A 17,599-nucleotide genomic window follows, 5' to 3' on the forward strand; every position below is an offset into this window, starting at 1 on the left:
TCAGAAGGTCCTACAGCTGAGGATATTTATGAAATGCTGTGGATGCTGAAAAATTTGATGTTATAAACTAGACACATTCCAATATATTAACATTGGGTTTGTTTTGAAAACTCCCCAAGTTTGATTTTAGTTCAAAACATTTTCAAAGAATCCTATACCATGATAAAAAATGATGATAAGCTTATTAATATGGTACAGGGTTTATATTTCCTGTGTTTAGCCATTTAGGTTATACCAAGAAATATAAAAAAGTCATTTTTACCTTTGGAGAATTTTTAATCTATTTGAAGACAGAAAACACATGTGTGTTTTGTGCTTGCACACACACACACACACACACACGTGCACTCATGCAAAGAGATTAGAAACTGGATATGATTAAAGAGGGCTAAGTGAGCAATTCATACAGTGAATAGTATAGGCATTTGATTGGGGAAGATTCTGTTGTTAAATGGAATTACTAGGGTAGAGTTCATAGATAAGCTTAGAAAGTAGGCTTGGTCTTCAAAAGGTGAGGCAAGTGGGTTCAGACAGGAAGAGAGGAGAGAGAAGGGCATTCTAGATGAGAGGATATAGCACAAGTAAGGGCTTGTGAGAAGAAATTATTGAGGCAAGTTGTGAAATTGACATGAGTCTTTTCAGATAAAACAAAATTTCTTGCTGAGAGTATCAAAATATGTATATGGGCAGCTATGGAGGAGGGATATTTTGTTGCTATCTTAGTCCATTTTCTATTGCTGTAACAAAATACCTGAGACTGGATGATGCAAAAAGAAAAAAAGATTTTTTTAGCTCACAGTTCTGGTGGTTTAAATCCCAAAGCATGGTGCTGACATCTGCTCAGCTTCTGGTGAGGGCCTTCTTGCTTCATCTTCACATAGAAGAAGGCATGACATGATTAAACACAGCAAGTGTGCCAGAGAGAGCTCACATTTATAACAAAGCCACTCCTGTGATAACCCATGAGTTCACTGATCCATTGGGTTGGGAGGGAAGGAAGAGTCCTCATGAGCAATCACTAACTAAGATCCCACCTTTCACCATTACTGAGCTGGGGACCAAGTTCCCAACTCATGGACTTTTGTGGGATGTATTCAAACTATAGCAGTGGAAGACCTTAAATATCAGTGTAAGCAGTTTGAACTTCACCATTTAGATAATGGAGAATCACTGAGGTTTAGAAAAGGGAACATATTGCTAAAAGGTGTTTTTTAAAGATTTCTCCCTCAAATAAAGTAACCTACAAGGTAAATCAGTAAGTAAAGAGAGGTAAGATGCTCACTTATCCTATCTGTTTGATAATGTTTTATTTTTTCTTTATTAATAAAATAAATGTAAAATATGAAAATTTGTGGTATAATGAACACCCACCTCCCAGTTTATGACAACTAAAGGATCATTACTTTACAGTCCTATGTAGAGTCCTCTTCCTTCTCCTACCCTTTTCAGACAGAGTAACCTAGAGTCAGGAATGTACTAAGAGTATCTGTATGTAAAATGGCATTGTACTAGTAAAATAAATAATAAATCAATCTAAAGGTCAACTGTGAAACACAATGTAGATTTAAATTTATTAAACCAATGGAAAATGGAGAAGTGGCCAAAGATGCAGCAAAGAAATGAAAAATCAGGGATGACGATTGGTAGCACATAAAATATAAGACAAAAATTTTAATGTTCAAAGAGAATAATTTATTTAATAAAAGATGTAGCACCTTGGGAATTTGTAATAGTCATGAACATTAATGCAAAAACAACATAGGGTTCAATCAGAGAAGTAGAACCACATAAATATTCTGTGTGTAGATAATATATAAGTATAGCATACATATACATCTATTTGAGCATATGTATATAGAAAGGAATCTGTTTCAAGGATTTGACTTTACACAACTTCGGGAGCCTAGACCTTGTGTAGGAGTTAGGGAAGCTGGAGGAGGATCCAGGAAAGGTGGAGAAGCTGCAGGTCCAGATGCAACCTCATACCAAAGAGGTGAACCAGCAGGTAAGCAGAGACTTTCACGTGCTACTAAATGACAGGGCTTCAGTTCTGTCCTCTGCATATTGCACAAGAATCCCTCTTGTAGCTCACCTCAACCAGAAATATAAAGAAAATGGAATTGGGGGAAATTCATCAGCTTAGCCAAGTTGACATATTACAAGCTCACCACAAGAAACATAGCATTGATGTGTAAAGAGCAAAACCTTCTAGTAAAATAAGAAGAATTTCACAAAATCATAATCGTGGTGGAAGATTTAAATGTACTTTTATCAGAATGTGACAGGATAAGTGTGGGAGGCAGAATTCTAGGATGATACCCATGTTTCCTATCCTTGGTATATAAACTTTCCATAGTCCATCCCTATGAGCTGGATTTGTGAATATGATGTGATATTCCTCCTATGATTATGATTTGTGTGTGGGGGGGTGGGGTACCACTGAGCCACATCTCCAACCCTGTTTGGTCAGTGAAACAGGGTCTCACTGAGTTGCTTAGTGCCTTGCTGTTACTGAGGGGCGATTACTAGAATTTTCATTCAAAAACCTTGCATATTCCTCTATTTTACTACATGGGCTATTCATTTGTACATCTTTGACTATGAACTCTTCAACAGTACAGATCTATCCATTTTTTAATCCACGATGCTTAATGCTATTTGACACATGACAAATACTTAATGAAGAATTTTTCTGAATAAATGGATGTGAAAGTAATTAAGCAGCCCCATGCTCCCAGTTAGAATGTTAGGGTGAGGGTACTTCTACAAAAACCCCCTTCCAGATGGAGGAAGGGTGGAATGTTATTTATTGCTTACCTTAGGATGCTTTTGGATGTTTTTATTGTTGTTTTTTGCGGCTGGCTGGGGAGTGTGAGTTATGTTTGATGATGACTTGTTCAGGGTGAAGAAGGTGGAAAGCATGACTGTCACCTGAAAGTAGAATAAAAGAAATAGTAGATTTTTGTCCTCCTCTACCTGAGCTTGGAGTATCAGCAGCCAAGCTCAGTCTCTGTTCTCTTCACTCTCTCCCTAGGGAAACCTCATCTTTATTCCTGGCTTCAATTATCACCTCTTCATGCACACAGGTATCCCCACTACTTCTATATCAGGACTTATATAACTTCATAGTTGACATCTCTCAGAAGCACCTGAGGCTTACTTTTGCAGAATGGATGACCCTCTATTGCAATCCTAATCCTTTTCCTGGGTTTCCACTCCCCGGGCTTTGTGCCACCTTCGCTAGCCAGCCAGTATAACCCAGGAGCCAACCTTGAAGAGTGCTTTTTCCTCATCTTCCATATCTAATCCACCAAATCCTTCCAACTTTAGGCTATAAAGAACTTGTGAATCCTTCCACTTTCCCACTGTCAAAGCTGCCACCCAGTCCTGCTAGTCTGAAATCCTTCTGAATGGATCTACCTATGCCCATTTCAGGTTTCCTCCAATTCCCTCTCCACCTCACAGCTGGAATGATCTTCTCAAAACTCAAAGATGATGGTGTCATATTTCTGCTTAATCTACCTGATGGCTTGTGTTTCTAGTCTTAAACACAATTTATAAGGCTCCTATGGTCTGCCTCCCCCGCCCCGCCCACAGCTCCAGCCTGCTTTGAACACCATACTCCTTCACTCTCTGGGGCCAGCCACAGTGGGCGTTCCTTTTTCTTTAATAGGTATCATGCTGTCCTCACCACACCCCTCAAAGCCTTTGTTCATAGGCTTCCTTCCCCATTTCATGTAATTAACCCCTGTACTTCTTTCTGATCTTGCCTCAGATGTGATTTCCTTAGAGACGCTACCAGAGACCTCTCCAACAAGGTGAAATCCCTTTGCTATATTTTCTCAAGAACATGGCCCCTTTCTGTACAGCATATTTTCTAAGTTGTGACTGGGCATGTGTATGTGTGTCTGTGTGATTATTTGCCTTGTGCTTGTACATTGTACTCTGGGCTCTGTGAAGCCCAAGCATCCTGTGTGCTTTAGCTAAGTGCCGTGCTTGGCTCACAATGAGTATGCCATAAATATTTGTCAGATGAGTGAATGAAGAGACCAGAAACACCCTTGTGTGTTCTTAGTTGGAATCACAGTAATAAAGTCCTGTTTCTCTGGTCTATCCACTGGGACTTGGGAACTGTATAGTCATAGGTAACTTGGAGACAATGGTGTCCATGATCACTGAACCAGGAGTTACAGCCAAAATACTAGGTTTTGACCTAGCTTTGTAATGGTGTGGCCTTCAGAAAGTTGTAAGTTTCTTAGGTCTAAATTCTAAAAATTTACCTACAGATTAGGTGTCTCCTGCTCTTGGGCTGTGCCCAGCTCTTTTCTCCAGGTCCTCTTCTTCCTCCTTGCTGCCTGCCTTCTCAGCTGGAAATGACTGAGGGCCTCCTGCAAAGGTAGGGGAGCGCCTTCTCTGTGGGAGAGTTGGGAGGAAGCACATGGTGTGGGTACTAATTCAGTGGACTGCCTTGGTATTCAAAAACTATTGCTCGATTCTATTTCATCAGACAAACCAGCTTTGAAAAACAAGGCTTGAATAATTGGCAAGACAAGAAGCCCGTCCCAAGCACAGTTTTTTGTTTTGTTTTGTTTTTTTTTGCCTACAAGGATGTTAATTCATCAAATTTAAATAACCAGAAGACTTGTTTTGGGGGCATTTACCCCCTTTCGTGTTTAAAAGGGATGAAATATATGCACATTGATCTCTCGTCAGCTCAGAGATCTCCATGCAGTACAGAATTTCAAGTGACTGTTGTTTATTTTCTATGTATTTTGTCTAAATCTCTCATGGTCAATGAAAAGGAGTAACTTGGTTTTCAAACTGAAGTGCTTCTCCAGAAGAAACTCAAGAAGTTGCCTTCTGGATCTTTCTCATTCATGGATCCCAAATAGCCTCCACAGATGGGGTTGAGACTCAGTCCGGAGGAGGTATCCCCATCCGGTCCCACAGACTCCCAGTGTGAAGCTTGCAAGAGTCTTTCTGTATGTTAATTTTTGCATCTCTAGAATGGTCATGGCAGTTCTTGCCAAAATCACTGAAACAATCCTGGAAGAAAATGAGAAGGATTAATCTTGTAGGATGATGAACCTGTATTTGTTTAGATTCTATAGTTTGGATGAAAAACCTCCTTTAGTAAATAATGTTTATACTGGTTTTATCTCTACCTGATTTGACATTGACAATACCAAATTACACCCCAACCACCCACTTCTTAATAAGAGGGGGAAAAAAATCAGAAGCAATTGTGTAACATGTAAATCTCTTCTGGACCAGGGCCCATCTCTGTGGTTTGGCAACACAACCAGTGCAACATCTCTTTTCTCATCTGCTGGGAGAAAAAAAAAAAAAAAAAAAGAACCAACAAAGAAAAAAAAAATACCTGGAGAATAAAGGTAATCATTAATCTATCAGGCACAAAACGGAACCTTCTGAGGATTTCAGGTTCTAACTCACCAATTCAAACGCATCAGCAGCCAATAGGGAATGACCATTTCACCAGAAGAAGATTAAGTCACTCTTCTAACTACGACAGTATTTGGACAGCCAGCGAACCTCACTGGAAATCTCCAGAGATCTGCCAAGAGTAGTCTTAAGTCTCCATGTTCATGTGCTGGTGAAGGTGAGGACCAGAACAAGCAGGTACTGGTGGAAAGTGGTCCTTGGAGAAGCCCCAAGATGCAGACTGAGAAGGAAGAGACGAGGAAGAGCTTCAAGCAGAGGCTGGCTTTGAAGAGCAGCTTAGCCAAGGAAACGATTTCCGAGTTCCTGGGCACATTTATAATGATTGTGAGTATTTCCTGATTTCCTAAGTTCTGACCCCATAATGTTTCCCTGGCTGCCATGCAACTGGCACAGAGTTTTGCTTTGTTTGGTTTTCTTTAAAAAAATATCAGATTCATCTCTTCCAAGAAGCAGCAAGTTACCTCCTGGCTGTTAGGCTATCTAGTGGCTGTAATGTTAAGTTTTCATTTACTCATGACATTCTTCATAGCAGTTAATGGGTCAGAGGAAGGGAAGTGGAGTGTTTTCATTTCAGGGATTTTCTTACACAGAATCTAAAATGGCCCTGTGATTGAAAAGTCAGTTGCTACAAGTTGTTGTTGTTGTTGTTGTTTTGCCATTAAATAATTGATTTGTATCCAGCTTGCTTTCTAAGAGCATTGAAGTGACTTGGTCACCTGGTATAGTGTCGTCAATATGTATGGGCGGCAAGAAGCAGCTTACCAGAAGAGGTGCTTGGCAAGGGTATGTTGTCAGATCCTTTGACTTTTAATAAATTAGAATCTGCACCAGGTTGGAACAGGGTATATGCTGTAGTGCAGCTTTGGTTCTGTATCATTTCCCCCTCTAACTCAAACAAATCTCTATAAAGATTCTTAAAAGGACAGTTACCAGAATCTTCTAGATATAAATTAGGGGCTGATTTTAAGAAACTTTAAGGATTTGTCCACAGAAAGATGTGCTCAGCTACTAACAAGAACTGTACCATGTGCTTCAGTGTCACAGACTCTAGGCTTTCGTCCTCTGCATGTTCTAACATTCTCTGGATCCTGAATTTTCAGCTGGAGTCAGATAATTTGTGAGTAGAAATTATTGTCACTTGGCATTTGGCTACTACTGACTTCAACTTGTTAAAAAAAACACTCAAAGATTTCTCTACTCTATATGTTATACTTTTCGTAAGGTTGTAGAAAATTGCTCATAAACTTTGCACATTGAAAGTTCTTTGCTTGGAGAAAATACATACTAATTTAGAAAATAAACTTGTATATGTCAGGCAAGCCAAAATTGAGAAAGGACATGAACTCAGAAATTTGAACTAGGGTAACATTAAGAGAGAATCGGACATTTTCTGATCCCTGAGAGACTTTCTACTCCATTCACACAAGGATTTGAGGAGAGTTGGAGACAATTTCTTACACTCCTCACCTTCCCCTGGCAGGAAGCCCTGGTTGCTCTGACCATATTCATTCTCAGGATTTAGGTAAGGGGAGTTAAAAGGAAAGGGGAGAAAATAAAAGCCAATGATTCTTTCCATTCTAGTCACTGTTTATTGGAAAATCACTCTAGGCAAGACAGGGATTCTTGTGTCATAATTCTTGACAATTGGGCCCCAAAGAAAAGAGCAGTTGTCACCACAGACTGATTTCAGCCCTATGGTGACTTGTGGTTCTGAAAAATGAAGCAAATTCAGTTACCATGCTCAGTCCTCTGAAGAAAGTGAAAAGGAGGAAGTGAACTAAACATTTTTTTTCTGCAAATGGAAAAGTTAAGTCTCCTATTTCTACACACACACACACACACACACACACAAATTGTTTTATGATTCCAGTATTTTTTTATAAATACTTTTTAGATTTTAAGAACCTTTATTTTTTTTACTTATTTATATGTGGAGCTGAGAATTAAACCCAATGGCTCACACATGCCAGACAAGTGCTCTGCCACTGAGCCCCAGCCCCAGCCCACTAATTCCAATCTTTTGACACAGAGAAGGTGAAAGTTGCTTTGAACCATTCGCTGCTCTGCTCACGAAGCATGTCTTTTCAGTGTGAGATTATGATAATATATTTTTTGATTTTCAGGCTTCCTGTCTCATAACTCCCTCCCCAAGGTTGTTCATAGAAACCTTAATCATCCCTGCCTTTCTATCTTCAAGCCAGCCATAAAGAGATTTTTTAACTTACCTTGTCTGATAGTAGGTTATAAGACCCCCATTTCAGAAGGGATCCTGCCCCAGACCCTTGAGGAAGGAATGCTACTTAGAGGGGCTGAGAAGAATCTGAACAGACAAGGCTGGGCTGTGTTTCCCCATCTAGTGTTTTTGTTTGTTTTTAATGCTAGGAATCAAAACCAAGGCCTTGCGTGTGCCAAGCACACACTCTATCCCTGACTATCCCCCTTCCCCCACCACCAGTCTTATAGCATTACATCATACTCTTTGTCCAATCATGTTTTCACAAGGTGATCCAGACTTTAATCACATCTCTGCAATCAAGTATCCTCTCCATAAAAATTTATAAGGAGAGCTAAACACACGAGGTTCCTGGCGGGGGGGGGGGGGGTACATCTGCAGAGGGCATGGAAGCTCAGCCCCACCTCTACATGTCTCATTCATCTCTATCTTCATCTTTGTAACAAATCTGTAAACCTAAGTAAATATTTCTCTGACTTCTATGAGCTGCACAAGCCAACTAACTGAACCTAAGGAGGAGTCATGGGAACCCCAAATTATGGCTGGTATGTCAGAAGCACAGATAAGACAACCTGTGGCTTATGAATGCCACCTACTGGGGGGAGGGAGTGTGTCCTGGAAGACTATTGGGGACTGAGCCCTCATCCTGCAAGATCTGATACTAGCTCCAGGTAGACTGGGTCAGAATCAAATTGGAGGCCAGTGTCTACCTCAGATCTAATTACTTGCTTGCTGGTAGGAAGAAGTCTGTACACCTTTGGGGGTCACAAATTGTTGGGTGTGGATTGTTGTGTTATGAGAGCAGAGAAAAACACAGTCTATCTTTTCTATACCCAGAACTCAAAGTGGGGGCTAAAGAAATTGTATCTTAATGTATGTTGAAAAATTACACTCGTATCTTTTGGCTAAAGTCAATCATTTTGTGAAAGGATTAATTTCTATGTTATACTTATTTCCTAAAGTGAGCCCTGATATAGATTATAATTGTAATCTTCAGTTTTGTTGAAATCTCTGGAGATGTGTAAACAAGTTTCTGCATAATCTCGGTACTTTTTTTAGCCAATGTGTTTACATGGTTTTGATCAAAGAGTATTCCGATTTTTTTTGGAGGAGGACTACAGGAGATTGAACTCAGGGGCACTCAACCACTTAGCCACATCCCCAGCCCTATTTTGTATTTTATTTAGAGACAGAATCTCACAGAGTTGCTTAGCACCTCACTTTTGCTGAGACTGGCTTTGAACTTGTGATCCTCCTGCCTCAGCCTCCCGAGCCACTGGAATTATAAGCATGCACCACTGCACCTCGCCAGATTGTTTTTGATTTTTTAGAAAATGTGTATTTTGCCTTGTTTTTCTAGTGAAAATAATTGCATATTGACAAAGCAGGGAGAGGAAACATTAAAAAGATGGCAGAGGATATGCAAGATTTATCGGTTCTTCAAATTTGATAGAATAGTTTTTCTCCCAGACCCTAGTATTCTGATGTCATTTCTCTCCCCCTTCTCAAAATCTGCTCCTAGGGGAATCATCTCAAACTCATTCACACTATGGTATAAATGACACACATAAGGACCTAGTGGTAGCATTAAGAGAGGAGAAAGTCCATGAAAAAAATCTTTGTAAATTACAACTAAAACCGTCCAGTTATAAGACAAAGAATTAGCTCTAATTTGGCCTTGTAGACATTCAGATAGATAGGCCTTTCATCGCTACTATTGTTAGGGAAAGGTTTACAATACATCTTCTTTACTACAAGAGAAAAATTTTAGAAGCATTGAGTCTCAGTTATAATGAACTCAATTATAATAATTTTATATTAATAATAATAACAATGAATAGTTAGCCGCTTTATTACCACCCCATAAACAGAAAAAAAGGAGGGCTGAAGGAGAGAAAGTAACTGATCCAAATCATAAAAACGTCAAACTTGATTTCTTTTTAATTCTAGAGCCTATACTTTCTGAGCCACTTCCCATTTCTGGAATCCCTTGGGGAACATCCCTGATAAATTGTACTCCCTCTGAGGTGGATGGGGGCCATGTGGTAGCTGTTATTTGCTTGTGAGCAGAGGAGTTGAACTGATGGGTTTGCTGGTGAGATCAGTCATTGTACCCCAGGGCCAGTGTCTTCACAGTGAATAGACAGATGTGAGGTAAAGACAGAGCAGGAGACCCTCAAGGCCTCTGCACCATTGCTTGTGGCCTAGGGACATCCAGTAGCAGACCCTGCATGAGCACTGAGACCCCCATGGGAACTCACGTTGTCTTCCTGCTCCTGCTCTGTTACTTGACTGCATTATGATCTTGAGCAATGGATTCAATTTCTTTGAGTCTTAGTCTCTTCAAAAGGAGCTAACACTTCCTAGTGTTTTTGTGAACACTGGATACACATTACATGTAAATTTCCCAACAGAGGAAATGCTTGTCAGAGGTCAGCTCTCTTTCCCCTTCCTAGTACCTTTCCCTCATCTACGTGAGAGGACTTCTTGTGTTTGGTCTTCTCTTGTGCATCTTAAGGTACCTTTTCCCAGCTTCTGTGGTGGAGTTGTGCCCATAAACAAAGGAGACCCCATAAATGTGCATACATTAAAATTTGTTCATTTTGGTGCTAGGGAATGAACTGAGGGGTGCTTAACCATTGAGCCACATCCCCAGACCCTTTTTAATTTTTATTTTGAGACAGGGTCTCACTAAGTGGCTTAGAAACTTGCTTTGAACCTGTGATCCTCCTGCCTCATAAAAATCTCTTTGGTGGGCTGAACTTCTTAGACTCTCTAGTCATTTAGAGTCATTTCTCACAGGGGCTTTGTCTGCTCCTCATTATTCTATATGCCCTCCTCTCTTCAAACTTTCCAGTATTCTTTGATGCAAAGCTCATCTTATTGAAAATGCTGAGGCAAACAACCTGGAAGCTTCCATATTTCCTCCTGAAGTGGGATGGTATCCTTCCAGGGCTAGAGTTATGAGTAGGTTACATCTCCTCATGAAGTGGTGAGGCCCTAAATTCTTTTCTCACCCTGTCAAGCTTCCACATTAGAGATATAACTTTTGGCATCTTTAAGAGTTTAAAAAAAAAAAAGAAAGCAACTACTTCTGTTAAAAATAGTAACCTTGATCTGCTGTGCCATGGAGGAAAATAGAAAGGAGCCAACCTGGAACACGGAATATGGAGTGGGGAGAGGAGTGGGCAGGGCAGAGGGAGGGAGGGAGGAAGCAGACAGCCAGTGGTGCTTAAGAAACTTCAGACACCACAAGTGTTTCCTGCTTGCTACTTCTGTCCTCCTCCGTGACTTCATGACCAAGGTTCCTCCTTGCTGGGGTCACAGAGTTCAGAGTTCAGAGTTCCATTCTGGGAGGACTCTCAGTCAGATATGCTAGCTATAGAAGCTGTAGGACTTTAAATTATTATTCCAAAGTGTGTTCTGATCTTGGACTAGGTCTTCCTTATTAAGGAGCTTTTGAAACAAAAGAATATATGATCAGGATTCAGAAATAAATAGGAAATTTTTAAAAATAAGCCAGATAAAAGGAGACACGAACTTTGCAGGGAATAATTCAAGGTAGCTTTGGTTTACTACACTATTTATGATCCCCGGGTACTAGTAGGATAGCCCTGAGGTAGGGGAGAGCAGACAGCATTGATCATTTTTGTTGATGGCAGAGCTGAGGCCCAGGTTGATGTGATCATGTACCCTGTGAATCAGCCCAGAGCAGCTGCCCGGCCTTAGGTTCTTGGGTCTCCTTTGTGGTTTTCCTCAAGGGAGGATAATGTGCTCATCTAGGTCCTATTTTCATTTAAATGACCAATTCTATTTTCCCAGATGTTACAGGTGTAATGTAATGAAGAGACTGACCCAAGATCACCCAGCCCTTGAATGCAAGGGTTGGACTTGATGTCCTGACTCTAGTCATTCCTAATGTATCATCATTTAATGAGAATTCAATTAACTCCTTTCACGGGAAAGCCCAGGAGTACTTGATTTTTATTTTTTATTTTTTTGGTGCTGGGGATTGAACCCAGGGCCTTGTGATGCAAAGCAAGCACTCTACCAACTAAGCTATATCCCCAGCCCTTAACTAATTTTTATAGCCTACAATAGGTATTAGAGGTGTCAAAGGATGGTTCCACAGAGCAGACATGATCACAACAGGGAAATTATGTAGAAGATTTGCTCTCAGAGTTTCCAGATCTCTGTGTTGCCTACACATTTTAAACCTCTTGTGACACCAGGGTTCTGAAGTGGGTCAACCATGACTTCGTGGCTTTGATGAATGTGTTGACCATGCATTACACTGTTTTTCCTCTGGTGCTTCCTTTTTCTGGATCCTCCTGGACACCATTTTTTTTGGCTTAGAGCAAAGGACCAATACGAAACTGGCCTCTAGAGACCCTATCACGCCTCTCTCTTACTTTATGGCTCATCAGCACCTGACTTTTCTGTTTCCTCCTTGCTTGGATCTTCTAGCACATTGCTTTGCAAAGCCCTCCCTCAGCCTAAGCTTGAGAGGATCAAGACTGAAGGTCACACAAAGCTTGAGCTGTCAGTTCACCTGCTGCTAGTAAGTCAGAAGCCTCTGCTGTCAACAGTGCTCTGGCTGATTCTGGCCACAGATGGTGCTATAGTTTGGATTTCAGATATCCCCACAGAGTCTCATGAGTCCAAGGCTTTGTTGCTAGCCTGTGATGCTATTGGGAGGTGGTAGAAGCTTTCAGATGTGGGGCCTACTTGGAAGAAGCTGGGTCATTGGGATATGCCCTTGGAGGGATGTGAGGACGCAACCCCTTCTCTCTTGCTCTCTGCTCTCCGGCTGCCAGGAGATAAGCAGCTTCCTCTTCCATGTGCCCCCTACCAGGATGTACCCACCACAGACTCAAAGACAAGAGAGCAACAGTGGACTGAAGCCTCTGAAATCATGAGCCGGACTCTCTCCACCAATTGTGATGTCATGGCTATCATATAGCAGTTCACATATGAGTGTGTTTATATCTAGACTATTCAGGGATCTATTTGTACAAATGTGCACTTGTGTCACCTGGTTTTTGTTATAATCACTTAGTAAATATCTTTTGTTTTCTGGTATTTTTGTCATTTTTTTAAAATGTTGTCTTAGCCATTTTTAACATTTTATTTCTTCATAAGAAGTATAGAATCTATTTATCAAGTGCCTTAATGACACTGTAGAAAATTTGGCTGAAATTTCATGAAATTTACATGTTATTTTAGGTAAAACTTGACATTTTTAGAATAGTGAATTTTCTCATTCATGAATAGGAAATTGATCTTCTTCCATAGGTTGTATTCTATGCTTCCTATTAAAAGTCTCATAATATGCTTTGTGTTAGTAATACATATCTTTTGTTGCATATATTTCTAGATGCCCCAAAGTTTTTGTTCTATTATGAATGGTAACTTTTTGAGTGTTTAAATAAGTAATTGTTGAAATTGGCAAATAGAAAGTATTTATATTTACAGTGTACAACATGATGTTTGGAATATATATACAATAAAGAATGGCTAAATTGAGCTAATGAACATATGAATTACACCCCATAGTTTTTCTAGATGAGAGCACTTAAAATACAGTCTCAGTCATTTTTAAGTAGACAGCAAAATGTCATTAACTATAGTTACCACAGTCTACAGTAGATCTCTTGAACTTATTCCTCCTGTCTTGCTGGAATTTTGTACCCTTTGACCAACGTCTTCACAATCTGTACTCTCCAATCCTTGGTAACCACCATTTTACTCTCTCCTTCCTGTCAGTTCCACTTTTTAAGATTCTTCACATGAGTGAAGCCATGTGGTATTTTGTCTTTGGGGCCCTACATTATTTCATTTAATGTGATGTCCTTTAGGTTCATTCTTGCTGACCCAAATGACAGAATTCCCTTCTTTTTTTTTTTTTTTTTAAAGCTGACTAGTATTCTATTATGTATATACTATATTTTCTTAATCCACTCCTCTATTGATGGACATTTAGATTGGTTCCGTATCTTGGTTATTGTGAGTGGTACTGCAATAAACATGTGCTCCTTCTGTTTTTAAGTGTTTGCCCTCAAATTTTTAAAGAAGTGTATTCTTGAATTAAAGTTAATGTAAATCAACATCTCTTCTGAACAACATCAAAACTTTTTCACATCCTAATTCCAATAACCACTCCATCTTATGTATTATTATTGTCTAATATTTAAATTCCTTATTATTTTTGTAGTCAATTTTTAAAAGCAAATACTTATTTAAATTTAAATTAAAATGAGCTATCATTTACTAGATTGCTTGTTAATAATGTCTTCATATATATATTGCTTTCTTTCTGGGCTGATTCTTGAGGAGTACTTTAGGAATTTTTCAGGATGAGTATGTGTGGACAAATTATGTTAGTCTTTGAGTAGTTACTTGGTTTATGTGCAACACTGAATGATAAATCAGCTGGCAAGTTTTAGATCAAGTTTTAAGTCCTTTTTTATTGGCAGGTGTCACCCAAACCTCTCTGTTACTGCCCTTGGCAAAACTGTCTTTGGTCTCATTTTAGTCCTTAAGAATCAGCATTTCTCTGACCACTAATGAAAGTTTCTCTTTGTTTTTTATTCTGACTTTTCACTATAATATGACTAAGGATGAACTTTTCTAGGGCTTCAGGATTCATTGTTCATCTTCAGTTTTTGCTACTTCTGGAAAATTCTCATCTTTACCTTGCCTTTCCTGTAGTCTATTTTCTCTTTTTGGAGTTCCTATTATATTTTTATACGTGCTTGACCCTCTCACTCTTTTTCTTTATGTCTCTTAATTATTATTTTATATTTCTCTCTTATTCTCTTGATCTATGCTGCATTTTGTGTAGTTATTGTCTCAAATATATCTTCCAATTTACCAATTTCCTATTTGATTGTATCTAATCTTCTGTTTAACATCTTCCTTGAGTCTTTATTTCTGGTAAAATATTTTATTTCTGTAAGTTCTTGGGGTTTTTTTTTCTTAATTTCTTTTCTCACATACTTAGTTCTTTCATCTCTTTAACTTACCAAATCTAATATATTTATGTCATTTTAGGAAACTTCATTCATATCCAGTTTTTTTGGAGCTAATCATTCTGTTTATTGTCTGCTGTCATTTGTGAAGTATCTCTTCCTCAGTCTTTTGTAAACTTGCCTTGTAAATTCTTCAGGGAGGTTTTTGTTTCTCTGTGGGAATTCCATGTGGTCCAAAGTTGTATAGTCATTCTTCTGGAGCAGAAATTCACATGCTTCTGCTGGGTTTCCCTGGTATAAGACCAGCCAGAGAAGATTGTTATGAAGTGGAAAACTTGAGAAGATTGATGGATGCAGGTGCCTGTTGAAGAGCATCTCCCGAAAGAACAGCTCTCTACTTCCTTTCTCCTCATGAGTAAATCAAAGACCCCATGCTTTCTCCACACGAGGCTGGTCTGTTTAAGTACTTAGACCTTGAGTCAGCAGCTGAAGGGGAATTTCCCTGTGGTCTTCCCCTTATCAACAATGAATACAAAGGGCCAGACTTAGCTGGGAAATCTCACAGTTCCAAAGAACTGGGGGAGAAAAGTCTGTTCTGGGTCACTGCTCTAGGGGCTGTAGACTCCAGAGCCAAACTCAATTCTGCCCAAGAATATACTGCTTTTAATCCCTGAGTTTTCATTTCAACCTAGAAAAACTGTTCCTTTCATTGACTTTCAAAGGAGAACTATTTCTTTTTCTACTTTCCAGAAGTGGGTTTCGTTGGTTTTTCTTTAATGACAAAGTTCAGTGCATCACGTTCTCATTACTTGACAAGAAAGGAGAACACAAGAGTAAAAGCAGAAGTTGGCTCCTCTTTACTCATTGACCCTGTTAAGATGCAAGTTAAAGTAAAAGGCTGTGAGGAAGAGGAGTCTCATAAAGGTGATATAACAACCTTTAGAGCTGTTCAGATTGCCGAAGCAGTCCAGCACTGAAGCCTACCCAATACATCTAATGGGCACCCAGTTTTATGTCTGGGGTGTGATTACTACAAAGCAAAGCAAAAGATTTAAGAGAAAATATGACTTTGTTAGGTTGGCCAATCATGCTAAGAAATGGACCTGGCATTGCCAGTTGAGAACATAGGACTTGAGGGTCCAGTTCCTCTCATCCTAGAACTAGCTTACCTACTAAGACTTGGTCTAGAAATCGAGACTTTCTTATAATAAAGCCTCCCCCCAAAACTTATGGATCTATCAATATGTAATTGGTTAAAGAAGTGGACTAGATTCAAGCCAAAGACTCCTCTGTGGCCATTAAAGATAATGTTTACATGCTGATTTGGGAAGACCAAATGAAAAAGCAGACAGGAAAAGTTATGTGTAAAATACTCCTTCTTGTACAGACACATGCATGCATACACACATACATACACACACACACACACACACACACACACAAACACACACAAAAAAACATTTTTGACAGAACATACCAGAAAGTATTGGTATTAGTTCTCTGTGAAGAATAAAATTTTAAATCTGGGGTGGAGACCAATTTCTTATATCTATTGTGGACCCTTTTGTAATTTGAAAATTTGTACATGTTTATGTGTATTTTCCTTACCCTTTTGGTCCCCATGAAAGAATTTACCCAGTGGAATACACCTCTTCCAAGTGTTTTAAGGAGTTGCTCAAAAGTGTTCTGAAAAACCACTAGTACCATAAGATGAAAATGAGGATAATAAATAATATAAATGCATAATTAGTTTCTTATTCTGACCCTTGGGATTGTGATCAAGTTCCTTTCCAGGTCAGCATCTGGAATGAGTTGAGGTTTGTGAATGTCTAAGGTGCGTCAGAATGGAAAAGGATTGTTTTTTCAGCCCAGTAGAGATCATGGAGTTTAATTGTCTCTCATTTCTGAGGCCTGAGTTGGTTCTTCATACTCTTTTCTACTTGGAGAGTACTGACATTGGCCATTTGCCTACTCACCTGACTCCCAAGTCATAGATTCCTATCTTTTTATAAGCCTTCCCTAAAAACATCTCTTTTCAAGTACAACTGGTTCTCTTTTTTTCCATATTTTTAAAACTACAATTATTCAATCATAGTAATTGTACAAATTAATGGGTTTCCATGGTGACATTTCCATATATGTATATGTCATCCTTTGAATGTATCTACCTCCCCCACTATTCTTATACTCCCCTCTCTCTTTCTTACCTGGATGGCTGTCCCCCTTCCCCTTTCCTAATAGTCTGTTATCTATTTTCAAATCAACTTTTTTTTTTAGTTTCCACATATGAGAAAAAAATATACAATATTCTGCATCTGGCTAATTTTGTTTAACATTATGATGACTTGCAGTTCCATCATTTCCCTGCAAATGACATGCTTTGTTTTTCTTTATAGCAGAATAACTCTCCTTTGTGTATATGTGCCATATTTTCTTTAACCATTCATTTGTTGATGGGCACCTAGGCTGATTACATATTTTGGTGTTTTTTTGTGAATAGTGCTACAATAAATTTGGACAAGCAGGTGTCTCTTCTATATGCTGACTTCATTTCCTTCAGTTATATACTTGGGAATGGAGAGCTGGATCACTTGGCAGTTCAATTTTGAGGAAACTCCATAGTGCTTTTCATAGTAGTTGTATGAACTTAAGGGTTTCTTTTTCTCCACAACCTCACCAGCATTTGTTATTTTGGGGTTTTTTGAAAATATCCATCCTGACTAGGGTAAGATGGGATCTCAGTGAAGTTCGATTTGCATTTCCCTGGTGGCTAAAAACATTGAGCATCTCTTTCATATACTTGTTGGTCATTCGTACTTCTTCTTTTGAAAACTCTCTGTTTAGATCATTTGCCCACTTATGATTAGATTACTTGGTCTTCTGTTATTCATTTGTTTTGTTTTTAGTTCTTTACATACTCTGAGTATTAATC

At 39.1% G+C, this 17,599-nt stretch overlaps 1 protein-coding gene and 2 long non-coding RNA genes across 5 annotated transcripts in view; 1 reads left to right on the forward strand and 2 right to left on the reverse strand.

The window, feature by feature from the left end:
• Positions 1 to 386: 386 nt before the first annotated feature.
• LOC114084730 (uncharacterized) lies at positions 387 to 3,589 on the reverse strand. The gene is made up of 3 exons (XR_003581366.2): positions 3,421 to 3,589; positions 2,818 to 2,931; positions 387 to 871 (listed from the first exon to the last, which is right to left on the reverse strand). It is a non-coding gene; the product is annotated as an uncharacterized lncRNA (long non-coding RNA).
• A 1,150-nt stretch (positions 3,590 to 4,739) lies between these two features.
• Positions 4,740 to 7,811, reverse strand: LOC114084729 (uncharacterized). The gene is made up of 3 exons (XR_003581365.1): positions 7,689 to 7,811; positions 5,455 to 5,683; positions 4,740 to 5,046 (listed from the first exon to the last, which is right to left on the reverse strand). It is a non-coding gene; the product is annotated as an uncharacterized lncRNA (long non-coding RNA).
• Positions 5,677 to 17,599, forward strand: part of Aqp9 (aquaporin 9) — a 54,974-nt gene continuing 43,051 nt past the window's right edge. For all 3 annotated transcript variants that reach the window (XM_071608313.1, XM_027925757.3, XM_027925756.3), the window contains exon 1: positions 5,677 to 5,787. In XM_071608313.1, coding sequence (XP_071464414.1) covers positions 5,677 to 5,787 — 111 coding nt within the window. The remainder of the gene's footprint in view (positions 5,788 to 17,599) is intronic.

Source organism: Marmota flaviventris, chromosome 2, assembly GCF_047511675.1.
Source record: "Marmota flaviventris isolate mMarFla1 chromosome 2, mMarFla1.hap1, whole genome shotgun sequence".
NCBI lineage: Eukaryota > Metazoa > Chordata > Mammalia > Rodentia > Sciuridae > Marmota > Marmota flaviventris.